The sequence below is a fragment of the Symphalangus syndactylus genome, chromosome 11, assembly GCF_028878055.3.
Source record: "Symphalangus syndactylus isolate Jambi chromosome 11, NHGRI_mSymSyn1-v2.1_pri, whole genome shotgun sequence".
In the NCBI taxonomy this organism is placed as follows: Eukaryota; Metazoa; Chordata; class Mammalia; order Primates; family Hylobatidae; genus Symphalangus; species Symphalangus syndactylus.
In genome coordinates this window covers 40,450,905-40,477,067 of record NC_072433.2, presented here as the reverse complement: position 1 = coordinate 40,477,067, position 26,163 = coordinate 40,450,905, and the positions used below count along the sequence as shown (strand labels likewise).

The window sequence follows — 26,163 nt, the reverse complement described above, 5'->3', positions numbered from 1 at the left end:
CTAATTTTGTATTTTTAGTAGAGAGGGGGTTTCTCCATGTTGGTCAGGCTGGTCTCAAACTCCCGACCTCAGGTGATCTACCCACCTCTGCCTCCCAAAGTGCTGGGATTACAGGCGTGAGCCACCAGGCCCGGCCTAATATAACTTTTCAAGTGAAAATGAAAAGAACTAGTTTCAGGTAACTTAAGGATGTTTAAAATTGTTTGCTTAAGGTGTTTTTTTGTTTTGTTTTTTTGAAACAGAGTCTCACTCTGTCACCCAGGCTGGAGTGCAATGGCATGATCTCAGCTCACTGCAACCTCCGCCTCCCAGGTTCAAGCAATTCTCCTGCCTCAGTCTCCTGAGTAGCTAGGATTACAGGCACCCACCACCATGTCCAGCTAATTTTTGTATATTTGTAGAGACAGGGTTTCACCGTTTTGGCCAGGCTGGTCTTGAACTCCTGACCTTAGGTGATCCGCCTGCCTTAGCCTCCCAAAGTGCTGGGATTACAGGCATAAGCCACCACGCCCGGCCTGTTTGCTTAAGTTTTATATATACAGATTTTCTTAGGAAAGCTCTATTGAGAAGAAAACTAGTTACTGATACAAATTCCCTGTTCAGTATTCAAGGCATTACCCAGTAGATTAATCAGGCAATTGAATTAGGAATTTTACACAGTAGTTTGATTTATTTGTGATCATCTTAAATTGAATATTATATTTTCCCAGGAACAAGTTGATGAGTGAACAAGTAAAAGATAATATTATATAGCAGTCACCAAGAGTCTTAGGCCAATGAGAATATCATAAGCCATTTGTCAGCCATGACAAGTTTGTCAGCAGAACAGTGTTTGGTGGTCCCCTTCTGCAGGAGCTCTTGCAGCAGTCCACCAGTTCAGGGGCAAGAAAATGAGTCCAATTAAACTTAAGCAGGAGCTGGGGTCTCTTGTAACAACTCCATAGGCATAACTTTCAGGGTTGTTGCAAGGAACATGCCCAATTCTAAGAGTTACAAGAGTCACCTAATCGAGAGAATTATGGTATCCTCATCAGGTATTTATAGTTCTGCCAATCCAGATGAAGTCTACCAATCAGGAATCATTTTAAAAATAATGAGTAATGAAGTCAGGCGTAGTGCACACCTGTAATCCGAGCTACTTGAGAAGCTGAGGCAGGAGTATTACTTGAGCCCAGGAGTTCTGTCCAGGCTGTGCAACACAGCAAGACCCTGTCTCTTAATAATAATGATAGGTACTTTTTTTATATTCTAGGTGATTTTTTTTCCCTTTTTTTATCATTTGTTTTTACTTCTAACATTTTCATTTTCAGATGTTTCTGAATAATTATATAAGATCTTTATGTATAAAACTATTTTATGCAGTCTTTTGAAAAAATGATTATAATTGTTCTTAGCAGAAAGTACTACTCACATGAAAGCCTATGACGAAGAAAGCATCGCGTCACTGAGCACTACCCAGGATGAGACTCAGGATAGTTTTCAGATGAACAATGGGACACCAGAGTCTGCTTACATCTTACAAGGTGGATATATGCTGGCAGCCTCGTATTGGCCAAAGGTAAAGAAATAATTTCTTATTGGGATAGGTCATTTTTTAGTATTTTTCTATATTGCTTCAATGGTAGATATTCTTACTATGTGGAAAAATAGGTCAGCGTAAAATGTAGGATGACATTTTGGTGTTAGCTCCGAAAGTATAAATTACTGCTATCAAGTAAATAGTTCTGCTTTAATGTGTATGCTTCTCAACATAACTTTAGAATGTTTAGAATAAAAGATAATGAATCCTTACTTTCAAGTTTTAATCCTAAAGTGCTTCTTTATGAAATAGGTGCTTTTGACTGAGTCTCCTTAAAGAAGTTTACTGTAGCCAGTTGTGACCTAGAATGAAAAGTTCATTTAAATACATGTACATTCAGTGGAAGAAGAAAGATTGGATTAATACAATTTTTCTTCCTTTTTTTTTTTGAGTCTCGCTCTGTTGCCCAAGCTGGCTTACAGTGGCACGATCTCGGCTCACTGCAACCTCCGCCTCCCAGGTTCATGCAATTCTCCTGCCGCAGCCTCCCAAGTAGCTGAGATTACAGGCACCCACCTGTAGAGACAGGGTTTCACCATGTTGGCCAGGCTGGTCTTGAACTCCTGACCTTAGGTGATCTGCCTGCCTTAGCCTCCCAAAGTGCTGGGATTACAGGCATAACCCTGCCTGGCTAATTTTTGTATTTTTAGTAGAGACAGGGTTTCACCATGTCGGCCAGGATGGTCTCAAACTCCTGACCTCAAGTGATCCGCTCACCTCGGCCTCCCAAAATGCTGAGATTACAGATGTGAGCCAGTGCACCTGACCAATTTTTCTTCCATTATGTGACTAGACTAGTGCTGGAATACTTACCTTTAAGAATGAGGTTGGGAAATGGGAGAATGGAGGGTTTTCTCCTCTTCTGTATACGTGTAAGTTGTTTGAACTTTTTATTAGGAGTCTGTATTACTTTTTAATTATAACAGCAAAAATTATCTTTGTGGTATAACTTTTTGTGTGTTTGTTTGTTTTTGAGACATGGTCTCACTCTGTCAGCCAGGCTGGAGTATAGTGGCACAATTTTTTAATTTTTTGCAGAGACAGGGTTTTGCTATGTTGCTCAGGCTGGTCTCAATCTCCTGGCTTCAAGCAATCCTACCACCTTGGCCTCCCAAAGTGCTGGGATTACAGACAGGTGTGAGCCACCACGCCTGCTTATGGTATAATATTTTTGAACTTCACCAAAGGGAATCTGTACTCAACTTGTTGCAGAATTGTAATATATATATATATATATATATGAGAATAGGTATGCATAGCACATACACATATGTTGAACTAGGGTTAAATCCATTAAGACTCTTGAGCTATTTGATCTCCAAAGGTCTGATCTATTATTAAGATTATACTTTGATGTTGCATGCTTTTCCAGGATCGTGTGATGATCAATAGATTGGACAGTATTTGTCAAACAGTTCTGAAAGGAAAGTGGCCTTCAGCTAGAAGAAGTTATGATGCTAACACAGTGGCTTCTTTCTATACCACAAAACTGCTGGACAGCCCTGGAGCAGCTACAGAATACAGCGAGCCCAGTGTACCCACTCCCCCAGGTGCCGGTGTTAAAGAAGAACATGATCAGTCAACACAGATGTCAAAGGTGAAGAAGCATGTACGAGAAAAGGAGTTTACAGTGAAAATCAAAGACGTATGTGTATTTTTATTGCCCTAGGGCCTGATTGCGATTGCGGTGTGCAGCATGCTTTTCCTGCAAATGGCTGCCTGCTCTTACTCTTCCTTCCTTCACATACCTGTTTCTTGGTATTTGGATTATTTTCTTTCTGATATCCAGGTTATTAAACTTGAATATTCTACTAGAGGGATCGTCATTAAATACGCTTTTCTCTTTATGCTTCTGAAAATAGTTCTAATCAAAATGCTTTCTTAAACAGTGTGACAATTTCTAATTGTTTTGGTTCTTTTATATAGTATTTAAATGGTATGTCAGTGTACTTTCTATTTTAAACATTTAGCATGCCATGTTATCAGTAATGTTTCATTTTTAAATGATTTTTGAAGCTTAACTTATTACTTAGTGTCTAAAACATAGTTAATGTCCTCCAAAATGTCACATGAATAATGTACAGAGAGATGTATGTCTAAAGTTGAAAATGTTACAATGTACTAGTCACATGTAAAACCTTGTTTTGGTCAGAAAATTGTGTAGAGTACTTGTATTTTTTTCATTCAAAATAGAAAATTTGGTGTTATTATAGAAATTGATTTAAAATGTTTTTATTTGATTGATTTATGAATGAGAAATGAACTTCTTTGATGTTTCAGGATTTTTACTTCATTTTTTTCCTCAGTAAAATATTCTCTTAATATCCTGCAGTAAGATTTTTTTTAACAGTTTCTGTCGTAATAATGCTATTTGTTTAACAGGAAGGTGGTTTGAAGTTGACATTTCAGAAGCAAGGGCTTGCTCAGAAAAGACCATTTGATGGTGAAGATGGTGCTCTGGGGCAGCAGCAGTATCTCGCTCGGCTTCGAGAGCTTCAAAGTGCATCAGAGACCAGCCTCGTCAATTTCCCAAAATCCATACCAGTATCAGGTGAATATGCAAGTAATAATTGTCGTACTATGAAATATTTTCTGTCATGTCCAAATCTTCTTTTATAGATGCTTGTAATAAAAATTTATTTTTCCTTTGTTGGAACCTCTTAAGCCTATGAAGTAATCAATAGAATTTTAAATCTTAATAAATATTTTTTGAACTTTTAACATGACATTTTAAAGCATAAAGGGCAGTTTTCATTTTGGGGCCTTGAGTAGTTGGGTGGGAACATCATTTTGTCAAGTTGCCTCATACAGGTAAAAGTTCAAACTGCATTTCAGTATCACAAATTAATGGTGATTGGTAGAAGAAGTTAAAAAGAGAAGTTTTAAAAAAACTTTAGAGTTTGTACAGTCCAGGCATCTACAGGATACAGGTGTTATCTATGACTAATCCCTAAAAGGTAATCATTCATCCTTATGGAATACTTATAGAAATAAGGTTCTTAAATAGCCCTTTTTATTATTGGGCAGCTCAAATTGTCAGAAAATTCCTCTATTTAGAAGTAAATTTTGCCTCCTATAGGATCTTCTCAGTTATCGAAGTTCTGTCTTTAAAAGGCAATGCATAATTAACCTAATCCTGTGTCTACATGATAAATCTTAGCATTTTGAAAGCAATTCTCAGATCTCCCCTACAAACTATCTGTCTGTCTTCTAATCTTTTGGCAAGTTGAATCAACAAGTATTTATTAAATACCTAATTGGTGCCTTGTGCTCTGTACTCTGTAGGCATTGAGGAATGCATTAGACATTGGTTTTAGTTTTTGTTTTGTTTTGGATTTCTGTTGAGATAGTGTCTCACTATGTTGCCTAGGCTAGTCCTAAACTCCTGACCTCAAGCAGTCCTCCCACCTGGCCTCCCAAAGCTCTGAGATTACAGGCATGAGCCATCACACCCAGCCTATTTTTGTTTTATCTTAGTACTTTAATTTATCTGTGTTCCTCTAAAAGTGTGATGTCAAGAATTGAGAATGAAAATTAAAAAAAAAAAGTTGAGAATGATACTCAAGATCAACTGAGTCTTAATGTGTGGACCACAACATACTGATCTCCTAAAGTACTAATTGTCAATTCAAGCAAATGAGTGTCTTGAATTTCCCTTCCTTGTGCATAAAGCTAAAGACTGTACTTCAGTATTCTACTAAGTCTAGTTGCCAAGCAATATATGCTGTATTGTAAGTGTTGTCTTGAATTGATCACTATTTCCAAATGCCACTATTACCACTTCTTAAATTATAAATTAGTTTAGCTTCATCAGCATCAGTTTGGTCTCTTGTGGATTCATTAACCATTCAATGTAGTTTTCCAATTAATAGACCTTTAGACATGTATGAATTGCACTTCAAATATGAATCAGCCATGCTTCTATTACTGAAGAATAAATCCCCCAAATTATGCTTTACAATTATAGTCGCCCAAATTATACGTTACAATTAACAATTTTGTTATCAAGGAGCCCTTTTTTTTTTTTCACCAGAAAATGGTAACAAATGGGGAAGATAAGCTGTGCATTCTTTTGCCCAACCTAAGTGGGGCTTAATAATACCACTATTCTTACTGTTTAAAATTCCACTGTAAAGTGAGATTGATACTTCTATTGCCTGAACATTTTTTTGCTGTTGCAGCTGAAGATTTTATAGCTTTTGCCTATAAGTCATTCTTTGGTAAATAATACTGTTTTTAATAATATCAGTAGTAGGGGTCCAGTGTGGTGGCACATGCCTGTAATCCCAGAACTTTGGGAGGCCTAGGCGGGTGGATCACTTGAGGTCAGGAGTTCGAGATCCCCCTAACTGACATGGTGAAACCCTATCTGTACTAAATACAAAAAAAAAAAAAAAAAATTAGCTGAGTGTGGTGGTGCATGCCTGGATACTCAGGAGGCTAAGGCAGGAGAATCGCTTGAATCTGGGAGGCGGAGGTTGCAGTGAGCCAAGATCGGGCCATTGTACTCCAGCCTGGGCAACAAGGGCGAAACTCTGTCTCAAAAACAATAATAATAATAATAATAATAATAATATCAATAGTAATTGTGCCAAGCGTGGTGGCTCACACTTGTAATCCCAGGACTTGAGGAGGCTGAGGCAGGAGGATTGCTTGAGTCCAGGAGTTCAAGACCAATCCTGGCAACATAGCAAGACCCATCTCTGAAAAAAATTTAAAAATTAGCTGGGTATGGTGGTGTGCCCCTGTAGTTCTAGCTACTTGGGAAGCTAAGGTGGAAGGATCACTTGATCTCAGGAGGAATACCTGAGCCGTGGTTGTGCCACTGCACTCCTAGGTGACAGAGCAAGACGCTGTCTCAAAAAAAAAAAAAAAAAAAATTTCTCCCATTCTGTAGGTTGGGAGAAAATTTTTTTTCTTTTTTTTTGAGACAGGGTCTTGCTCTGTCACCTAGGAGTGCTGTGGCACAACCACAGCTCAGGTATTCCTCCTGAGATCAACCTACAGAATGGGAGAAAATTTTTGCAACCTACTCATCTGACAAAGGGCTAATATCCAGAATCTACAATGAACTCAAACAAATTTACAAGAAAAAAACAAACAACCCCATCAAAAAGTGGGCAAAGGACATGAACAGATACTTCTCAAAAGAAGACATTTATGCATTCAAAAAACATATGAAAAAATGCTCATCATCACTGGCCATCAGAGAAATGCAAATCAAAACCACAGTGAGATACCATCTCACACCAGTTAGAATGGCCGTCATTAAAAAGTCAGGAAACAACAGGTGCTGGAGAGGATGTGGAGAAATAGGAACACTTTTACACTGTTGGTGGGACTGTAAACTAGTTCAACCATTGTGGAAGTCAGTGTGGCGATTCCTCAGGGATCTAGAACTAGAAATACCATTTGACCCAGCCATCCCATTACTGGGTATATACCCAAAGGACTATAAATCATGCTGCTATAATGACACATGCACACGTATGTTTATTGCGGCACTATTCACAACAGCAAAGACTTGGAACCAACCCAAATGTCCAACAACGATAGACTGGATTAAGAAAATGTGGCACATATACACCATGGAATACTATGCAGCCATAAAAATGATGAGTTCATGTCCTTTGTACGGACATGGATGAAGCTGGAAACCATCATTCTCAGTAAACTATCTCAAGGACAAAAAACCAAACACCGCATGTTCTCACTCATAGGTGGGAACTGAACAATGAGAACTCATGGACACAGGAAGGGGAACATCACACTCTGGGGACTGTTGTGGGGTGGGGGAAGCGGGGAGGGACAGCATTAGGAGATATACCTAATGCTAAATGATGAGTTAATGGGTGCAGCAAAACAACATGGCACATGGATACATATGTAACAAACCTGCACATTGTGCACATGTACCCTAAAACCTAAAGTATAATAATAAAAAAAATTGTAACATGACTTTTGCAGCTATACAAAATATTTAAAATCTCAAGTATTCACCCTAGATAGAGTTATTATCTAAGCATTTTATCTCATCCATCTTAATAATTGCAAATATGAAATCTAGATCTTTCTTCCTATGTTACTTTTGGGAAATCTGTTAACATTTTTGAGCCTTACTTTTCTTGTTTGTGACATGAAGGGTGTGGGGATGACAGAGATGACACTGTTAGATGGATTAAATAAAACAATGTATATAAACTGGCCAATAAAGAGCTTGGCACACAATGGGATGCCAAACAGATGTTAAAATACGTACTCATAGATTTTAGAATTAGATTAAAATTCTTCATTTTCCAAAGGCTGTGCCTTTTGTATTCTTGTGTAATTACCCCCTGGAAAGCCTTGAGTAAAGATACCAGATGTAATGTAATTTCATTAATGAAGGAGAGTAAAACAGCACAGATTATAACGACGACAAAACTGAAGAGCTCATTCCAGAAACTACCTGGAATAGTGAATAGAGGATGGCAGAGCCAAGCAACCTGGGGTTTTTAATTCTGTCATTTACTGGCTATTGTGACATTGAGCAAGTGGCTTAATGTTTCCAACTCATTTACAAAATGAGCTTAATAATCCTTCTCTATTTCTGTTTTGTTTTTGATGATATGAGATAGCATTTGTAAAGCTTAGTACAGTATCTGGCATTTAGTAGGCGTTCAATACAAAGAAGCTATTTTTAAAATAGTGTTAATTACATCTAAAATAAAGACAACACAGACTTCAAAGTTCAATCTTACATTTGGATTCTGGCTTAAATGAATTGCTAATGTTTATTAAAATCAGCCTCAGAAATAAGTCAGGGTAGTATATAATTAAAATGAAGAGTTAGTCAAATAGAATATGTTTGTAAATGTACACTTTGGTAGAAACCAGATATTTTTTCATAGATAATTATATTAAGTACTTCTATTTTTTATATAGTACAGGGATAGAACTAAAGGTAAAGTAAAAGAAATGTAGGACACTATCTCTTCCTTTTAGTTGACCGGTAGACAAGACCTGCACATTAAAATATGAGACAATACGTTCAATATTTTGCTACACAGAACATTATAGTTAATAAACGTTGGAAAAGAGGAAAGTCATTGCTTTCTGGAAACTTAGCCAGCGTCCTGTGGAAGAGATGGGATTGAACAGGATTTGATAAGAGGACAACTAAATAATTATCTTTCTAGAAAATAGGGTTGTTAGAAGGGGTAAAAGAAGGGCAGGGAATAGCATGAAACAGAGACTAGATGTCAGGAAAATGGTATGATTTTGTGGTAAGACTGACCTTGCTAGTGTGTAAATTCTTACTGGGACAAATGTGTAGATCAAATCTTGCTTAGGAAAGCTAAATCTTAAGTTATGAAAAGCATCAAAAACAGATCTAGGGCAGGGGTCAGAGGTTGAGAATCATGTTGATTCAAGGCAGTTCATTTATATTAGACTAGGAAGCCATGAGAAGTATGAAACAGAATGGTTACTTACCGTATGAATTAAGTACCTTTTTGAAACTGAGATGGGAGGAAGGTTGTGACTTCTGTGAAGTTACACAGCTCTCCAGAAGGCAACACCTTATTCAGGAATACACAGGACTTGCTCAGTAAATTCTCCTTGAATGACTGAAAATGCATTTTTCATTATAAACATGTAAACTATTTTAAACAAGCATCTCACCTTTAATAATATGTCCTTTTAATAAAGAGAATTCAAGATTATGTACTCTTTAAGGAAAAGTGTTTTATTCACCTTTGAACCATCATACTGCATAGTACATAGCTGCTTAATAAAATATCTATTAGAAGAATTGATGAATGCATGGAACTGTTTCATTCATACCCCTTACAAACATTTTTGTTGAGTGCCTACTGAAATGAGAGAAGTCAGTTTAATTTGGTGACTAAAAAGTTACTGGAATCTTAAAGAAAATACCTTAAGTAGGTTGGGGCAGGAGTGGACTATGGGAAATCGAAGAACTAGTTACTCATGAAAAAAAGGAGCACAAGAGAGATCAGTCTTTTAAAAGTTCTGATGTTATAAAAAGGACAAAGTGTTGTTTTCTCTGAGACAGAGTCTCATTGTGTTGCCAAGGCTGGAGTGCAGTGGCGTCATCTCGGCTCACAGCAACCCCCGCCTCCCGGATTCAAGTGATTCTTGTGCCTCAGCCCCCCAAGTAGCTCGTATTACAGGTGCCCGCCACCACACCCAGCTAATTTTTGTATTTTTAGTAGAGACATGGTTTTGCCATGTTGGCCAGGCTGGTCTTGAGCTCCTGACCTCAGGTGATCTGCCCACCTCATCCTTCCAAAGTGCTGGGATTACAGGCGTGAGCCACTATGCCCGGCCAAAAGTTTAACATTTATTTGTTTGAGTTAGGCCATATTTTTAAGTTTAGAAAAATCTGGCCAGGTGTGGTGGCTCACGCCTGTAATCCCAGCACTTTGGGAGGCCGAGGCAGGTGGATCACAAGGTCAGGAGATTGAGACCATCCTGGCTAATATAGTGAAACCCCATCTCTACTAAACAAATACAAAAAAATTAGCCGGGCGTGGTGGTGGGCGCCTGTAGTCCCAGCTACTTGGGAGGCTGAGGCAGGAGAATGGCGTGAACCTGGGAGGCGGAGCTTGCAGTGAGCCCAGATCGTGCCACTGCACTCCAGCCTGGGCGACAGAGCGAGACTCTGTCTCAAAAAAAAAGAATAATGTAGAAAAAGATATTTGGCACAAAAAGCAGAGATAAATGATTTAAAAAAAAAAAAAGCTTTTGAAACTATAGGAACTAATGGGTTCAAAGAAAGGGGAAATGTTTAACTTAGGAAAAAGGCATGCTTTCTTCTCCAAGGAAGGAAGAGAAGATGTGTGAATATCAGGAAAAAAAATAGAGAGGATAGGTCAAAAATTGAAAGAGGCCTAGGTTGTAATTCTTCAGGTTTTTAAATGAGAGGTGGGGATGATATTTTTAGTCCAAAAGTTTCTACATTAAAGATGTATAAAATAAGAACTAACAGGTATATTTAGGAAAGGGATTACTTTCAATTTGTTTAAGAACTAAATTTGTATCACCATTTTGCATTTTTAATTCAATTAGGTACTTCCATTCAACCAACCCTTGGTGCCAATGGTGTGATATTAGACAACCAACCTGTGGTCAAAAAAAGGCGAGGAAGGAGAAAGAATGTAGAAGGTGTTGACATCTTCTTTTTTAACAGAAATAAACCACCTAATCATGTAAGTAAAGCAGTACTTAAAAACTGATCCTTGGATTCAAAATTCAATCCTAGTAAATACACATATTATTGTTTTGTGAATGTTTTATAGACTATTAATAAGGAAATTAGAAGTGTACCATATAGTTTTAGATGATATCTTAGAATCTTAGCACGGTCCAAGAGTGATAAAAATTTTAAGTGTAAAAGATTTAGCAGAATTTTTAGCAACAACTTATTTTTTCTCTTCAAAAATAATTGCTTTATTGAACCAATATTAGAATGATAAAGTATGGAAATAAAGATACCATGTGGTTTTTTTTTTTTTACAGGTTTCTTTAGGCTTAACCTCCTCACAGATTTCCACAGGGATAAATCCAGCACTATCCTATACTCAGCCTCAAGGAATTGCTGATACAGAAAGTCCAGTTCCAGTTATTAATCTTAAAGATGGAACAAGACTTGCAGGAGATGATGCACCAAAGAGAAAGGATTTGGAAAAATGGCTTAAGGAGCACCCAGGTTATGTGGAAGATTTGGGAGCTTTTATTCCTGTAAGTGACACCTTAAAACTCTTGTTATGTTTTATTTTTATGAATTGTCAGATCTGTCATGATGAAGCATAAATTCTCATCCACTTAGGCTAAATATGTGCTCTGCCTAAGACCTAGGAGAATTAGGAAAAAATAATTACCATCTTTCCCTTGATACAATACAATGTTATTTTCCATTTTTCCATTCTGCATTCAATGAGTATTTAATAATAAAAATCACTTCCAATATAGAGTACTATGTTAGACCCAGTGAAGGTTGCTAAGGTATAAAACTTCCAATCCTTTCTCAAGCAGTTTATTTTAAAATAATAATGATTATAGTAAACATGTATCGAAACTTAACTATGTGCCTGCAGTTATGCTGACATACTTATGCACACAACATGCATTACCTCATTTAACACAATAACTTTATCACGTGGCATTGTTATAACTGTTTTTTGTTTTTTTGAGACAGAGTCTCGCATTGTCACCCAGGCTGGAGTGCAGTGACATGATCTCGGCTCACTTCAACCTCTGCCTCCCGGATTCAAGCGATTCTCCCACCTCAGTCTCCCGAGTAGCTGGGACCACAGGTGCACACCACCATGCCCAGCTAACTTTTGTATTTTTCATAGCGACAAGGTTTCACCATGTTGGCCAGGCTGGTCTCAAACTCCTGGCCTCAAGCAATCCGCCTGCCTCAGCCTCCCAAAGTGCTAGGAAGACAGGCGTGAACCACCGCAACCAGCCTATAACTGTTTTATAAATGAAATTAAAACACTAAAGTTTTAAGTAAATAGTGCAAGTCCACTCAGCAAACAAACTCTTAAATCCGGAGCCCAAACTACTCCTCTTAAGCTCTTCTTCAAGCTATGAGTATAGCCTCTATGCCCCTCCAGATGCACAATGAGTTTATTTTAATCAAAGATGAGGCTGGGCATGATGGCTCATGCACGTAATCCTAGCACTTTGGGAGGCCGAAATGGGCAAATCACTTGAGTTCAGGAGTCTGAGACCAGCCTGGCCACAGGCCACCACATCCAGCTAATTTTTTTAATTTTTACTTTGTAGAGAGAGGCTCTCACTATCTTGCTCAGGCTGGTCTCAAACTCCTGGCTCAAGCGATCCTCCTGCCTCAGCCTCCCAAAGTGATGAGATTACAGGTGTGAGCCACCGCACCTGGCTGAATATTGCAATCCTAAAAATAATGGGAATCCTGAGTTGAACACTGTAACTTCCTAACATGTTGAAGATAACATTCATTTATTAAGTTAACAATTTCTTATTGAGTGATTACTATGTACTACTTATTATTTTAAGAGATTGAGGATATAGCAGTAAACAATATAAAGTTTTTGCCCTCATACCTATACTCTAGACTCTGAAGAATTCTTATACCTTTCTCTTTATCACTGCAAAAGGGCCTTTATTAACTTTTTAAACTTGTATATCCATTCATCATTTTACCTGCAAATATTTTATCATAATATTTTATATCACTTTATTGTAAAGATTTGAAAACATATTTTTAAGGGCAGCATTTGTTTCTCCAAAGATTATAAGATGTAATTTGTCTGCTTTCCCAAGGAAAAGCATTTTCCTATGTAAAAATCACCTTACATTAGTGATTTCTTGGATCTCACACTCTATTGTAGTATTTCTGTAGCTAAATAATTATAACGTGGTGGAGAGTATACTATAATAAAGGTATGTATAAAGTCTCATGGGAACAGATGTAAGAAAAATTAACTCTGCCTAGGCAGAGTAGTTTCTGAGGAAAGATAAAGAAAATAGAGCTGACATTTGTCTGGTGGATAAGAAAAGAGTAAGTAGGCATTGACCAGGTTAACACAAGAAGAGGATGTTCTAGGCAATATAGAATTATTAAGAAGATGGCCGGTTGCGGTGGCTCACGCCTGTAATCCTAGCACTTTGTGAGGCTGAGGCGGGCAGATCACCTGAGGTCAGGAGTTAGATCACCTGAGGTCAGGAGTTCAAGACCAACCTGGCAAACATGGTACCCCATCTCTACTAAAAATACAAAAATCAGCTGGGCATGGTGGCGGGTGCCTGTAGTCCTAGCTACCCGAGAGGCTGAGGCAGGAGAATCTCTTGAACCCGGGAGACAGAGGTTGCCATGAGCCAAGAGCAAAACTCCATCTCAAAAAAAAAAAAAAAAATAGAAAAGAGGATATGACTGTAAGGCATATTCATAAAACAGTGACTAGTCTAATATTCCAGAGTATGTGGAAGAGTGAGTGAGCTAACAGTAAATAAACAATGAACAGAAGAGGTGAATTGAGTAGGTTCAGGCCATGATGGGACTGGTATGCTAAGCTGAAGAGTTTGAGTGTTGGTTTCCTGAAAATATTTTTAATTGGCTGGAAATACCTGCAAACATTAAGCCCTGTTTTGTTAATAGTTGTATAGGGAAGTAGCATGGTTTGATGGGATGAGTTTTTATTTTTATTGCTAGATATGAGTTGTTGGGTTTTTTTTTGTTTTTGTTTTGAGACAGGGCCTCACTTTGTTCCCCAGGCTGGAGTGCAGTGGCACAATCATGGCTCACTGCAGCCTTAACCTCCCATGCCCAAGCAGTCCTCCCATCTCAGCCCCAGCAAATACCTGGGACTGTAGGCGTACACTACCATGGCCAGCTAATTTTTTGATTTTTTGTAGAGACGGGGTCTTGCCATATTGCCCAGGCTTCACTTTTTTAATGTATAATTTGAAGAAAAGATTGATATGATACTTTTTATTAAAATAATGTTTGGCCAGGCACGGTGGCTCACATCTGTAATCCCAGCACTTTGGGAGGCCAAGGTGGGAGGATAGCTTGAGCCCAAGAGTTCAAGATCAGCCTGGGCAATGTGGCAAAACTTTCATCTCTACAAAAAATAAAAAAAATTAGCCAGGTATGGTAGCACACACCTGTAGTCCCAGCTACTTGAGAGGCTGAGGTGGGAGGATCACTTGAGCCTGGGATGTCAAGGCTGCAGTGAGCTGTGATCATACCACTATTCTCCAGCCTGGGCAACAGGGAAAGACCCTGTCTCAAAAAAAAATAAAATAAAAAAGTTTAGATATTTTTGAAATGTAAATAACCAAAAGGTAAATGCTATTAAATTACTTGGATCAGCTCATTTTAATATCTTGAATTGTTTTGCACAGTTAAAGACTTTTAAGATATGTCTTTATCTATATATTTTAGAGAATGCAGCTTCATGAGGGAAGACCCAAACAAAAAAGACATCGTTGCAGAAACCCCAATAAACTAGATGTGAATAGTCTCACTGGAGAAGAACGTGTTCAACTGATTAACAGAAGAAATGCTAGAAAGGTATTTTAATGTTTTTTTCTTAATCTTTTGTATCGATTCAATATTTAAGAGATCTCCAGAACACTATTTCATTATGCGGTAGTGTTTTCTAGCAGACCTGGAAATGAGTTAAATCTGTCAGATTTCTGAGGGAAGACATGCAGTATAATTTTATGCAGTCTAATTTCAAATCTTGCTTCGTTAGCTGAGCTATTACATGAAATAAGTCATTTAACACATCTGTGCCTAAGCAGTGCCATTGCACATGATTGTACACTTATACAAGGGCACTACATCAAAAACAGTCATTCTCATCAGGGGTAATTTCACCTCTCAAGGAATATTTGTCAGTGTCTGGAGACATCTTTGGTAGCCACAAGGAGAGGATATTACTGGTATCTAGTGGGTAGAAGCCAGAGATGCTGCCAAACCTCCTACAGTACATAGGACAACTCCCACAATACCAATTCACAATGTCTGTACTGCAAAGGTTAAGAAACTCTGATCTAAGAGGACACCATTCACATTATAGCCATCATAAATTTATATATTTATCACTGCAATTTTCTGTCAGATGACCTTAACGTGTCTTTTTCTATCAAAATCAGCATATTACATAATTTCTGATTGATGAAACTAGAATGTCTTAAAGTTACCTTGTAGACTAATGCCACCTTTGTGGCTTATCTTCTTTTACTGAATGATGAATGATAGAGTGGAGATTTTTCAGAAATAGACTTAAATAGATTTCTTGTTTTATGTTTGGATTAATATGTTTCTCTTTTACCTCACAAAATAAACAATAGAAACCTGTGACACTGTTTTGTATATGTATAGCTTTGACACACTTTTTTATTCCGATGAGCAAGCAACAAAATAAATAGGAAAGAAAAAATGGCGATAGTGTAAGAACATCACATTTCTCATTGCATTATTTTTCTCATACACTAAATTACCTTACATAAGTCTAGTTCTGATTTACTGTCTGTTAAATGCACTCACTGCTAGGATAAAAATACCAAAAACATTTGAATTTCTCATAAGAAATATTGGAATTAGAAGAAAACTATTTTAAAATAACAGTTGTTTTAGTATTGTTGGGTATACCAACTCTTTAAAGTTAATGTTAATTTTTCCCACAATTTTGTAGAGATAGCTTATTTAGCTTTTGTTAGTATTTTAAAGTATAGCATACATGTCTTAAGGAAAGAACAAGGTGACATTTCAGTAGCATTTTACTTAATTTTGTGCTTGTGTAGATTTTGTTACAAATCCTTCTACTTCATCTTATACCAAAAATTCACATTACTAAATATTATGAATGAGTTTGTCTTAGCCAATTTTAAGGAAATGAAACAATTTGAATTTTTACTTGTTGGGTTTGATATTAAACATTCTAAATTTTATTTTTAATTGTTGTAACTTCATGAGAGGTTTGTTCATGTTCCTTAATTTGTAGAGTTTCTAATTGTCTTGAGCCTCTCGGGTACAGGCTTAAGGATTGATGAGTTATTAAGGAAAAGAATCTACCTGCTAAATCCCCATAAACCCCCAAGAGGGCCTCCATTTTCAGTAGAAGCTTAATGAAGGAGATAATAAAAAAGAGAAGACAACAGAATTACAGAGACTAAGTAAATACACTTATTTCCTTAAATGTACTTATTTAAATATACTTCTTTAAATATATTATATAAATAAATATAAGGAGCTGGGGGTGTGGTGGTGCACACCTGTAGTCCCAGCTACTCAGGAAGCTCAGGAGGGATGATTGCTTGAGCCCAGGAGCTCAAGGCTGCAGTGAACTATGATCACATCACTGCATTCCAGCCTGGGCAACAGAGTGAGACCTTAAGAAAAAGTGAGTGAGTGAGTCTCCTTAAAAAAAAAAAAAAAAAAGAAATACCACGTAAGAATATTTGTGTTGGGTTCAGTGCTCAGGCCTGTAATGACAGCACTTTGGGAGGCCAAGGTGGGTGGATCACCTGAGGTCAGGAATTCAAGACCAGCCTGGTCCAACATGGTGAAACCCTGTCTCTACTAAAAATACAAAAATTAGCCAGGCATGGTGTGGGCACCTATAATCCCAGCTACTCAGGAGGCTGAGGCAGGAAAATCGCTTAAACTTGAAAGTCAGAAGTTGCAGTGAGCCAAGATCGTGCCACTACACTCCAGCCTGAGCAACAGAGTGAGACTCCATCTCAAAAAAATAAATAAATAAATACTTATAGGTAATATAACTGATCATATTAAACCCTGTCTGTATCCTATCAAGATATAGTATTTAATTATTCAAAGTGGTATAAAAGAAGAAATTACTCAATAAATACTTTTAGTCTCTAAAGGGATGTTAAATTGGTAGGTATAAATCATTTGTCCAAATGTAATATTTTCAATTTAAATTTCAAAATATTATTTTGTCTCAGTGTCATATTATTACATTTGTTTCCAAATTATTCACTTATGATTGGTTAATTATATCATACTTCACATATGAAAGATATATATAATTTTATACTTTTAGGGTGTCAATATATATAATCGATAACAGTATTGGTTTTTGAGACCTAGGTTTGTATCCTGACTGTAACATGTACTAGCTAACTTTAGGCAAATTATATAAATTCTCTGAGGCTCAGTTTCTTCGTTTGAAAAATAGAAGTAATACTATCTCCAAAGGAGGTAGTGAGAACTAAAATAAATTTTACATTTACTTAGCACAATACTTGGCATATAATAACTTATATTTATTATGTGACAGGCATTATGCTAAGGTACTTGAATTGTCTCATTTTATCTTTATAAAACCCTATGAGGGAAGTATTATTGTTATCCCCATTTTACAGATCAGAAAATTGAGGCTGAAAGAGATTTACTGATTTGCTCAAGTTCACATAGCTGGTAAGTCTAACTCTAGAGGGTGTACTTTTAACTAGGCTATACGGCCTGTCCAGCATGGTAGTTATTCATTTTACTGTTCTAGTTATTCTACTTAAAACATTTAAAATTTACATTATCACATGTTTATATATTACATCAGTAGTCCACAGGGTCACGGTGGGCCTTTTTAATATAATCATAAAGATTATCTAAAGTGGTTCAAAAAATATGTATTTTAAGGAAATAAACTCTGTAGAGCATACAATAAAAGCAATCAAGAGTTTTCTATGTAATAGTGTTTTAGTATTTAACAATCTGTTTCTAATTTACAGGTTGGAGGTGCATTTGCTCCCCCTTTGAAAGATTTATGTAGATTCCTAAAAGAAAATTCAGAATATGGAGTAGCTCCTGAATGGGGAGATGTTGTTAAGCAATCTGTGAGTACTTTATGAATACTAACTCATACATTATTTTCAAATTAGGTGCCATTCAATTATATCTTAGATTAATTATAATTAATAAAATATTCCATGAATTTGTGACAGCATTTTTCAGTTCGCAATTTTTATTTTGCAGTACATGTTGCAAATTTCTCAGATGCTTCTCAGGTTAGAACAGAGAATCAATAAATACTGATTTGTTTTTACATTAACCTCTAAGATACCATTTGAATGATGCCACAAAGAGTAATCAAATATATGAGCAAATATGTAAGAATATTCATCATGGTATACTAGTAAAAAATTGAGAATAAATTAATAGTTCATTAAGATTCTGGAAAGCTATGCAATTTTTTTCTTTTTCTTTTTTTTTCTTTTTTTTAGACAGGATCTCTCTCTGTCACCCAGGCTGGAGTGCAGTGGCGTGACATTGGCTCACTGCAACCTTCGCCTCCTGGGTTCAAGTGATTCTCATGCCTCTCATGCCTCAGCCTCCCAAGTAGCTGGGACAACAGGTGCCACCAACACACCCTGCTGATTTTTGTATTTTTAGTAGAGATGATATTTTGCCATATTGGCCAGGCTGGTCTTGAACTCCTGGCCTCAAGTGATCCACCCACCTCAGCCTCCCAAAGTGCTAGGATTACAGGCCTGAGCCACCATTCCCAGCCTAGGCAACTATTTTAAAAATTATATCTTAGACCTAGTGCAGTGGCTCACCCTTGTAATCCTAGCACCTTGGGAGGCTGAGGCGGGTGGATCACCTGAGGTCAGGAGTTCGAGACCAGCCAGCCAACACAGAGAAACCCCGTCTCTACTAAACATACAAAAATTAGCCAGACAGTAGTCCCAGCTGAGGCTGAGGCAGGAGAATCACTTGAACCCGGGAGGCAGAGGTTGCAGTGAGCCAAGATCGCACCATTGCACTCCAGCCTGGGCAACAGAGGCAAGACTCTATCTCAAAAAAAAAAAAAAAAAAAAAAAAAAAATCGTATCTTAGAAGAACATCTAAAGGGAGAGAAAGTTCACAGTATATTAAAATCAGTAGTATTTCTGCTCTTGGGATAGTAAAACCTACACATATGCTAATGGTGAATAATTAATAGATATTATTCTTACAGGTGTCCAAATGGAAAGGGCAGGCTATAAAACTAAGTTCACTGTGATTCTATTTTTTTTTTTGTTTCAGAAAGGGAGGTGGGGGGAATTATAGAATGTGTATAATTGCACAAGGAAAAAAATAGAACACATACTGAAATGTTAGCAATGGTTATCGCTGAATGATGAGATGATGGATTTTTTTTTATATTTTTTGTTGTGTTTTCTGCAATAAGCCCTGATGCCTTTGTAAAGAGAAAAAATAAGTTGATTCAATTCAAAACAAAATTAAACAATAGTCAAATGAGTCTTGTCTTAAACCACTATCTAGAACTGCATTGTCACAAACAGTAGCCCCTCAGTAGCCACAAATAGGCACATGTGGCTGTTGAGCACTTGAAATGTGAATTAACATTAAGTGTAAAATACACAGTGGTTTTGGATTTTGAAGATTCTGTTGGAAAAAAAGAATGTAAAATATCTCAATTTTTATAGATTACATATTGAAGTGACAATATTCAGATTATGTTCTATTAAATAGACTATTACTAAAATTAATGTCACCTATTTCTGTTTTACCTATTTTAAATGTGTCTACTATAAAATTTTAAGTTACATATGTGGCTTACATTGTATTTCTATTAGATAGTGCTGTGCAGTGATTCTAAACTCTTAAAACTTCTAAGAGTTCTGGGACCCAGAAAATCATGGGAGAATTACATGAAAGTAGCATAGATTGTTTTCTGTTGTCCTGGACTTTATGGTTCCCAATCTGCAAGTGCTACTGCAGGTGATCTTACCCCACTTTGAGTATCTTTTTGAGCATGGCTCTATCTCCTTTATTCCCAAAGTAAAATAATTCGTATGAAGCATCTTACTTTAACCTTAACCTTTCACTTCCTCTATTCCTTCTTTATTGTTCTTCTCAATTAGAAGGGAGCCACTTCTTTGGTCTTCTAGAACAAGTGATGGTGTGAAACACGTAAGGGTTATGGAAGTACCCATGAAAAAATTCTTTTGGACCTTATATTTTCTAGAATTATACTACAATTTTATGTTTTATAGTATGGAGGAAGGCTAAAGACCTCTTTACTCACTTATTCTGTGATAAAATGAAAAGTGGAAGAGCTGTTTGAAGCTACCACTTACATAAAATTAGGTTATTGCTATTATAATTGATTATTTAATATCAGTACAGAATAAATTTACAAATAATTACCTATTTTTCATGGTTATTTGTATGATAAGCTAATAACTCTTTATTTTATTTTCATGTAGGGATTATTAATGAATATATATTTCTTCCAGGGATTTCTTCCAGAAAGCATGTATGAACGTATTCTCACTGGTCCCGTTGTGAGAGAGGAAGTAAGCAGGCGGGGGAGACGGCCTAAAAGTGGAATTGCAAAGGCCACAGTAGCAGCAGCTGCTGCATCTGCCACCAGTGTTTCAGGCAATCCTTTGTTAGCCAATGGATTACTTCCAGGTGTGGATCTCACAACTCTTCAGGCCTTACAACAAAACCTACAAAACTTGCAGTCACTGCAAGTAACTGCAGGGTTGATGGGAATGCCTACCGGCCTTCCTTCTGGAGGAGAAGCTAAAAACATGGCTGCTATGTTCCCCATGCTGCTGTCAGGAATGGCTGGATTACCAAATCTGTTGGGCATGGGAGGACTCCTGACAAAGCCTATGGAATCTGGGACAGAAGACAAAAAGGGAAGTGACTCTAAGGAGTCAGAAGGAAAAAAAGAAAGGACAGAGAGCCAAAGTTCAGAGAATGGTGGAGAAAACTCTGTGTCAAGTTCTCCTTCCACATCCTCTACTGCTGCATTAAACACAGCTGCAGCTGCCAACCCATTAGCTCTTAACCCACTGTTACTATCTAATATACTTTATCCAGGGATGCTTCTCACTCCAGGCCTTAATCTTCATATTCCAACTTTGTCCCAGTCCAATACTTTTGATGTACAAAACAAAAACAGTGACTTAGGCTCGTCTAAGTCTGTAGAAGTAAAGGAAGAAGATTCCAGAATTAAAGATCAGGAAGACAAAGGAGGAACTGAACCAAGTCCTCTCAATGAAAACAGCACAGATGAAGGTTCAGAGAAAGCTGATGCTTCATCTGGATCTGATAGTACATCATCGTCATCTGAGGATTCAGATTCTAGTAATGAAGACTGATTCCCAGACTCTGCACTTAAAATATGAACTGATTTTGGATTTTTTCTTTAATAATTAATTGTAAATACCCCAGTGTTGAGTGCATCAATAACTTACTGACCGAACATTTCAGTTATTTGTTTAGAAGTGCAAACTGCTTTCAGAGACGTTTTGCATGTAATATTTCTTAAGATTCATAAGTTTCTGAACTCGTATGTACTATCAAATACATAAAGGTGTAAAATTACAACAAAAGGCATTATAATTTTGTTGGGGGTTAATTTTATGGAAATTATGCTCAATAAGAGTTGTATATTTAATATATTTGCAGTGAACACAGAATACTTTATGCATATTACTGATTTAATTTGAATATAGTTTTACAGCCTCCTTGACACCTATAATTTACAGATCAAAACTCAGCAATAATTTGGGCAGCTAATGAATGTCATGAAAGCTGTAGAATCTACATCACCATCCATTGCTTTAATTACATGAAAATGCTCTAGTGTTGTGATGCACTGCTGATGTTTCCAATTCAGGTACAAGTATGTTTTAAAGAAGAAATAAGTTTCCCAATCAGCCAATTTAACTGGCTACCTGTTACCTCAGCTGAGTTAGTTTAGGAAGTTTACATTCATTTCTAATTCTATACTTGTTTTCAGGGGTTTTTTAAACACATCCTATATATCATGTTAATCTGGCAAGAAATATGACTTGCTTTTTGCTGAGCTTAATTCAGATATCAGTAAAATTAAGTCATAAAATAATCATGTGTCATGTGACTTTGGCACCCTATAGACATACTTAGTTTTAACTTTTCAAAGTTTGGCCTCCTATTAGAAATAATCATGTCTCAGATGAGTAATGTCTGTTTCCAGGGTTCAGAAAAGGCAAACTCATGAAATGCCACTGAAAAGAACTTTCAACACAGCATACTTCATGTAAAAGAAATTGTTTGTTTGCTTTCTTTGTGTAGATTTCTATTTGTGTTTTATGTCATGGAAATATTCCAGAATTAACAGATAATAGTGGTAAAGTAATATGCAGATAGTCTAAATTCATTTTAAGTTTCTAGGTGTAAGCAGACTAAATGTTGCCCAGAATCAGTGTTGGGTTATCAGTTTATATTAAATATACTGAGTTGCCCATTTTGAAAATGCACTTTGAATAATCTCAAAAAGATGTACAAGTTATACCTGTAAACCACAAAAGTGAAGCCTAAGGCTTCTGTTCAATTTCATAGAATCCTTTACCATGTAAAATTTGTCTGATATTTGATTTGTGATACAATTTCTCCTGCTAAAGCTGCTATTATTCTGACAAGGTAGAGGTCCAGGTTCACCTTCATATATATTGAAAACAATTAGTACTGAATTGGACATAAAAATATTGACATTCTAAGGAGAGATATATGTTAGCATTTTTCTGGTACTCAAGTAAGTTAGTGGTAAAGTCTGCAAGGGCATAAATTTAGGGGGAAAATGTGTCCCAGTTCTCTCCTACAGAAAAAATACTTTCAGTATGTTTTGATAAAACTGTTGCTTCGTCATGAATTAGTCAATTGTATCAGGTTTTCCAAGACCTTTACCAGTAAATTATGTTTCTGTATGTAAAATAACCCCTTATTAGAGAGACAGTGTTATATGTATTTACAAAATTATATAAGTTCCATTGGGATTGTATTGATTTTGTATTTTCCCAAAATAGTACTTTGAATTGATAGTCCTTTATGCAATGTCTTAGCAATAGTCTCTACAATGCCCATCCAGGAGAAGTGGGTAGTAATTCTTCATCATGAAAATGATATATTACATATTTAGTATCTTCCCTTTGCAGTATTGCACTTTTGTTTAACTAGAATACACCTATGAGATAGCCAAAGTTTTTCAAACACAGTTAACTTAGTTTACCGGTGGAATATTTCAACACCAACCACATTTCCCTTCCTCCCTCTAATTCTACCCACATGATCTTTATTCCTTCCTTTCGCCAATTAAAAAAAAAAAAAAAAGGAAAAAAAATCTGTAGATCTTGTCACTAAAATCTAATTTATATCAAATTTATGAGAGAAAGTATTTTCCTAATTATGGTCAAATAAATTCGGTTAACATCCTAGTGATTCTCTTTCTATGTAATAAGGCAATTACAGTTTTCAAAGCATTAAGTCTAACATAACTTTAAACATTTTCTTAGGTTTCAAGACACTTCTATTTAATATTCATTGGGGAAAAGTCCAGCTATCAGCTAAGAAAACACATGCAAATATGGTTGTGTAAAGTTAAGGGTTATAAGGAAAAAAAAATCAGTAGAATTACATAATACTAAAGTTGCAGTTGAAAGGATATCCAAGTATGTGTTGGTAGTTACTAAAAGAATTATAGCTGTTATTGCCTTGTATCTATAGCCCTTGTTTCAGGTTTTATGATTCAAGTCTTAGTCCAATCTTTCTTTTGGACATTTGCAATATTTACCAGTTGTGTTTTGTGTAGTCTGAATTTGCTTTCTGTAGTTGAGCAAACGTCTTTAAAAGTCATTTGTAATTTATTAAATTACTTTCTATGATGTTCTATAGAGCAAATGGAAGTTTAATTATTTTTTATTAAACATATTCTTTGACTACCCATGATGTCAGCCTCTGTACATGAGAATACTTTTTAAAATTGAATTTTATATAGAATTTATCTTATTCCAGTTATGACAGACACCATAGTTGTAAATCTTTAAAAGGAAAATATACCTTGGAAGAATTTTTAAAACAAAAATTGGCTATAATTTTATCCACAATATCTTAAATGCTGTCAATTTTTCATTTTGATTTAATTTTATTAATATTGTTCATTGATATTGGTGGTTGCAAAAAAAGAAAAAGCTGCTTCTTGGGCATTCAAATTATTAAACCCCAATTTTGCAGCCCCATCTCAACTTCATGCTGAACATTAAGTATTATTTTCTTAAGTTTTTGGACTTTTAAAAAACTTCAGAAATACTCAGAGATACACCTCACCTCTTTAAGAAGTCCATTTTAGAAATCAATAATTATTTTTTCCCCTTAGTCTTAAGAGTGTTTCCTAACTCATTGCCATTGGTAGTGTTCTTTGTAAACATTAAAGAAAATAGTTTTTCCTCTAATTACAAAACTAAAACAGTGGAGTCTCATACTCATTTAACTTGAACACATTCAACTACACTTTCACATTTAGAAAACCTTTTTTTCATTTTTGTACAACATAATGTATAAACACAAACCAACTGCTTCATCTAGTACCCAGAGGAACAGTAGTCTGTTCCAGTGTTGGAGGAAGAATTGCCTATGTTAGACGTTTTTGAGAAGAGATACGAGGTATAAAATGATGTATTCTGTATTTTGTGAGCTCTACGAGAGAAAAGAGTGATTTTTTTTTTTTTTTTTTTTTTTATAAAGAAAAGGTCTTGCTCTGCCTCACCTAGGGTGGAGTGCAGTGGTGCGATCACAGCCCACTGCATCCTTGACCTGTTGGGCTCAAGCAATCTTCCCTCTTCAGCCTCCTGAGTAGCTGAGACTACAGCATGCATCACCACAGCCAGCTAATTTTTGTATTTTTTGTAGAGATGGGGTTTTGCCATGTTGCCCAGGCTGATCTCAAACTCCTGGGCTCAAGCAGTCCACCCATCTCGACCTCCCAAAGTGCTGGGATTACAGACGTGAGCCACCACACCCAGCCAGAAATGATTTTTGACTACACCTAATATTCACTTTACACAACAGAACTTAATCTCTATATAAGCTATTTATCTTAAAATTCAGAAAAGCACAAAAATATTTAAATCATTCACAAACTAAAACTACCCAGAGATAAACACTGTCAGTAATATATTCAATCTTTTGTATATCTGTTATTTACACGTAGTGGGTTGAGTAGTGTCATTCAGAAACTGATGTCAACCTAGAACCTCAGAATGTGGCCTTATTTTGGAAATCGGGTCTTGGCAAATGTAATTAGTTGTAATCATGCTGGATTAGGGTGGGCCCTAAATCCAATGACTAGTGTCCTTAGAAGAAGAGCAGAAGATACTCAGAAACACCGGGAAGGCGGCTTTGTGATAAAGGAGACTGGAGGGATGTTCCTACAACTAGGGAACACCAAGGATTGCTAGCAACCACCAGAAGCTAGGAGAGAAGTAACAAGCATTCTCCTTCATAGCTTCCAGAAAGAACCAACCTTGCCAACACCTTGATTTGGGGTTTCTAACCTGAACTGTAAGAGAATAAATTTCCATTGTTTTAAGTCACCTAGTTTGTGGTAATTTGTCATGGCAGCCCTAGGAAACATAGCTTTTCATATTAACTCAGTGTTTTATGGTACATAATTTCTACCTGCTGTAGGCTTTGAAAAAGAAAAAAAACTTGGTGCACTGCCCTTAATATACTGACCTATGTCAAATAAGAATCCTGCAATGTAATTTTTAATACATAGTATTGATTCATACAGATGTAATTTATTTAATCATTACTTTAAAATGGACATTTGGGTTTATGTAGACATTTTTGCATCCATCCCTAAATAATTTGCTTAATTCCTAGAACTGAAAATACTTCCTCTGTTTTTAAGGACTTCAGTTTATGTTGCCACGTTTATAATGAAGCTACTAGTAGCTATTTATACTAACATTAGCAGCGTACATTTTGTGCATGCCCATTTACTCCCAAATCTTTACCAATGCTGTGTATTGTCTTTTTAAATAATCTTTGCCAAATTAATAGGCATAAATTATATTTTGATCTTTAAAATTAACTTATTCTTTTTTCCTAGTCAAAAAAGACATGCATATTATAGAAAATCTAAGGGGACGGGGAAGCACAAAGTAAAACCCCCATTAATGCTGAAATTCAGAGATAATCATTAACCTTTGGGTAATTTTTCTTTGCATATACATAATATATATTTTAATAACAATGGAGTTATACTGTACATACCATT

At 36.3% G+C, this 26,163-nt stretch overlaps 1 protein-coding gene across 20 annotated transcripts in view; it reads left to right on the top strand.

The window, feature by feature from the left end:
• The window catches only part of CHD9 (chromodomain helicase DNA binding protein 9), a 278,999-nt gene extending 255,168 nt beyond the window's left edge, over nucleotides 1-23,831 (top strand). For 11 of the 20 annotated variants that reach the window (XM_055232971.2, XM_063612686.1, XM_063612687.1 and 8 more), the window contains 8 exons: nucleotides 1,395-1,558; nucleotides 2,952-3,224; nucleotides 3,962-4,130; nucleotides 10,652-10,791; nucleotides 11,102-11,323; nucleotides 14,517-14,645; nucleotides 17,834-17,938; nucleotides 20,348-23,831. In XM_055232971.2, the coding sequence (XP_055088946.1) occupies nucleotides 1,395-1,558; nucleotides 2,952-3,224; nucleotides 3,962-4,130; nucleotides 10,652-10,791; nucleotides 11,102-11,323; nucleotides 14,517-14,645; nucleotides 17,834-17,938; nucleotides 20,348-21,223 (2,078 nt within the window). In that variant the 3' untranslated portion in view covers nucleotides 21,224-23,831. Of the gene's footprint in view, nucleotides 1-1,394; nucleotides 1,559-2,951; nucleotides 3,225-3,961; nucleotides 4,131-10,651; nucleotides 10,792-11,101; nucleotides 11,324-14,516; nucleotides 14,646-16,116; nucleotides 16,525-17,467; nucleotides 17,523-17,833; nucleotides 17,939-20,347 lie in introns of those variants that run through there. The other 9 variants (XM_055232979.2, XM_055232980.2, XM_055232973.2 and 6 more) reach the window with 6 other exon arrangements.
• The last annotated feature ends 2,332 nt before the right edge of the window (nucleotides 23,832-26,163 follow it).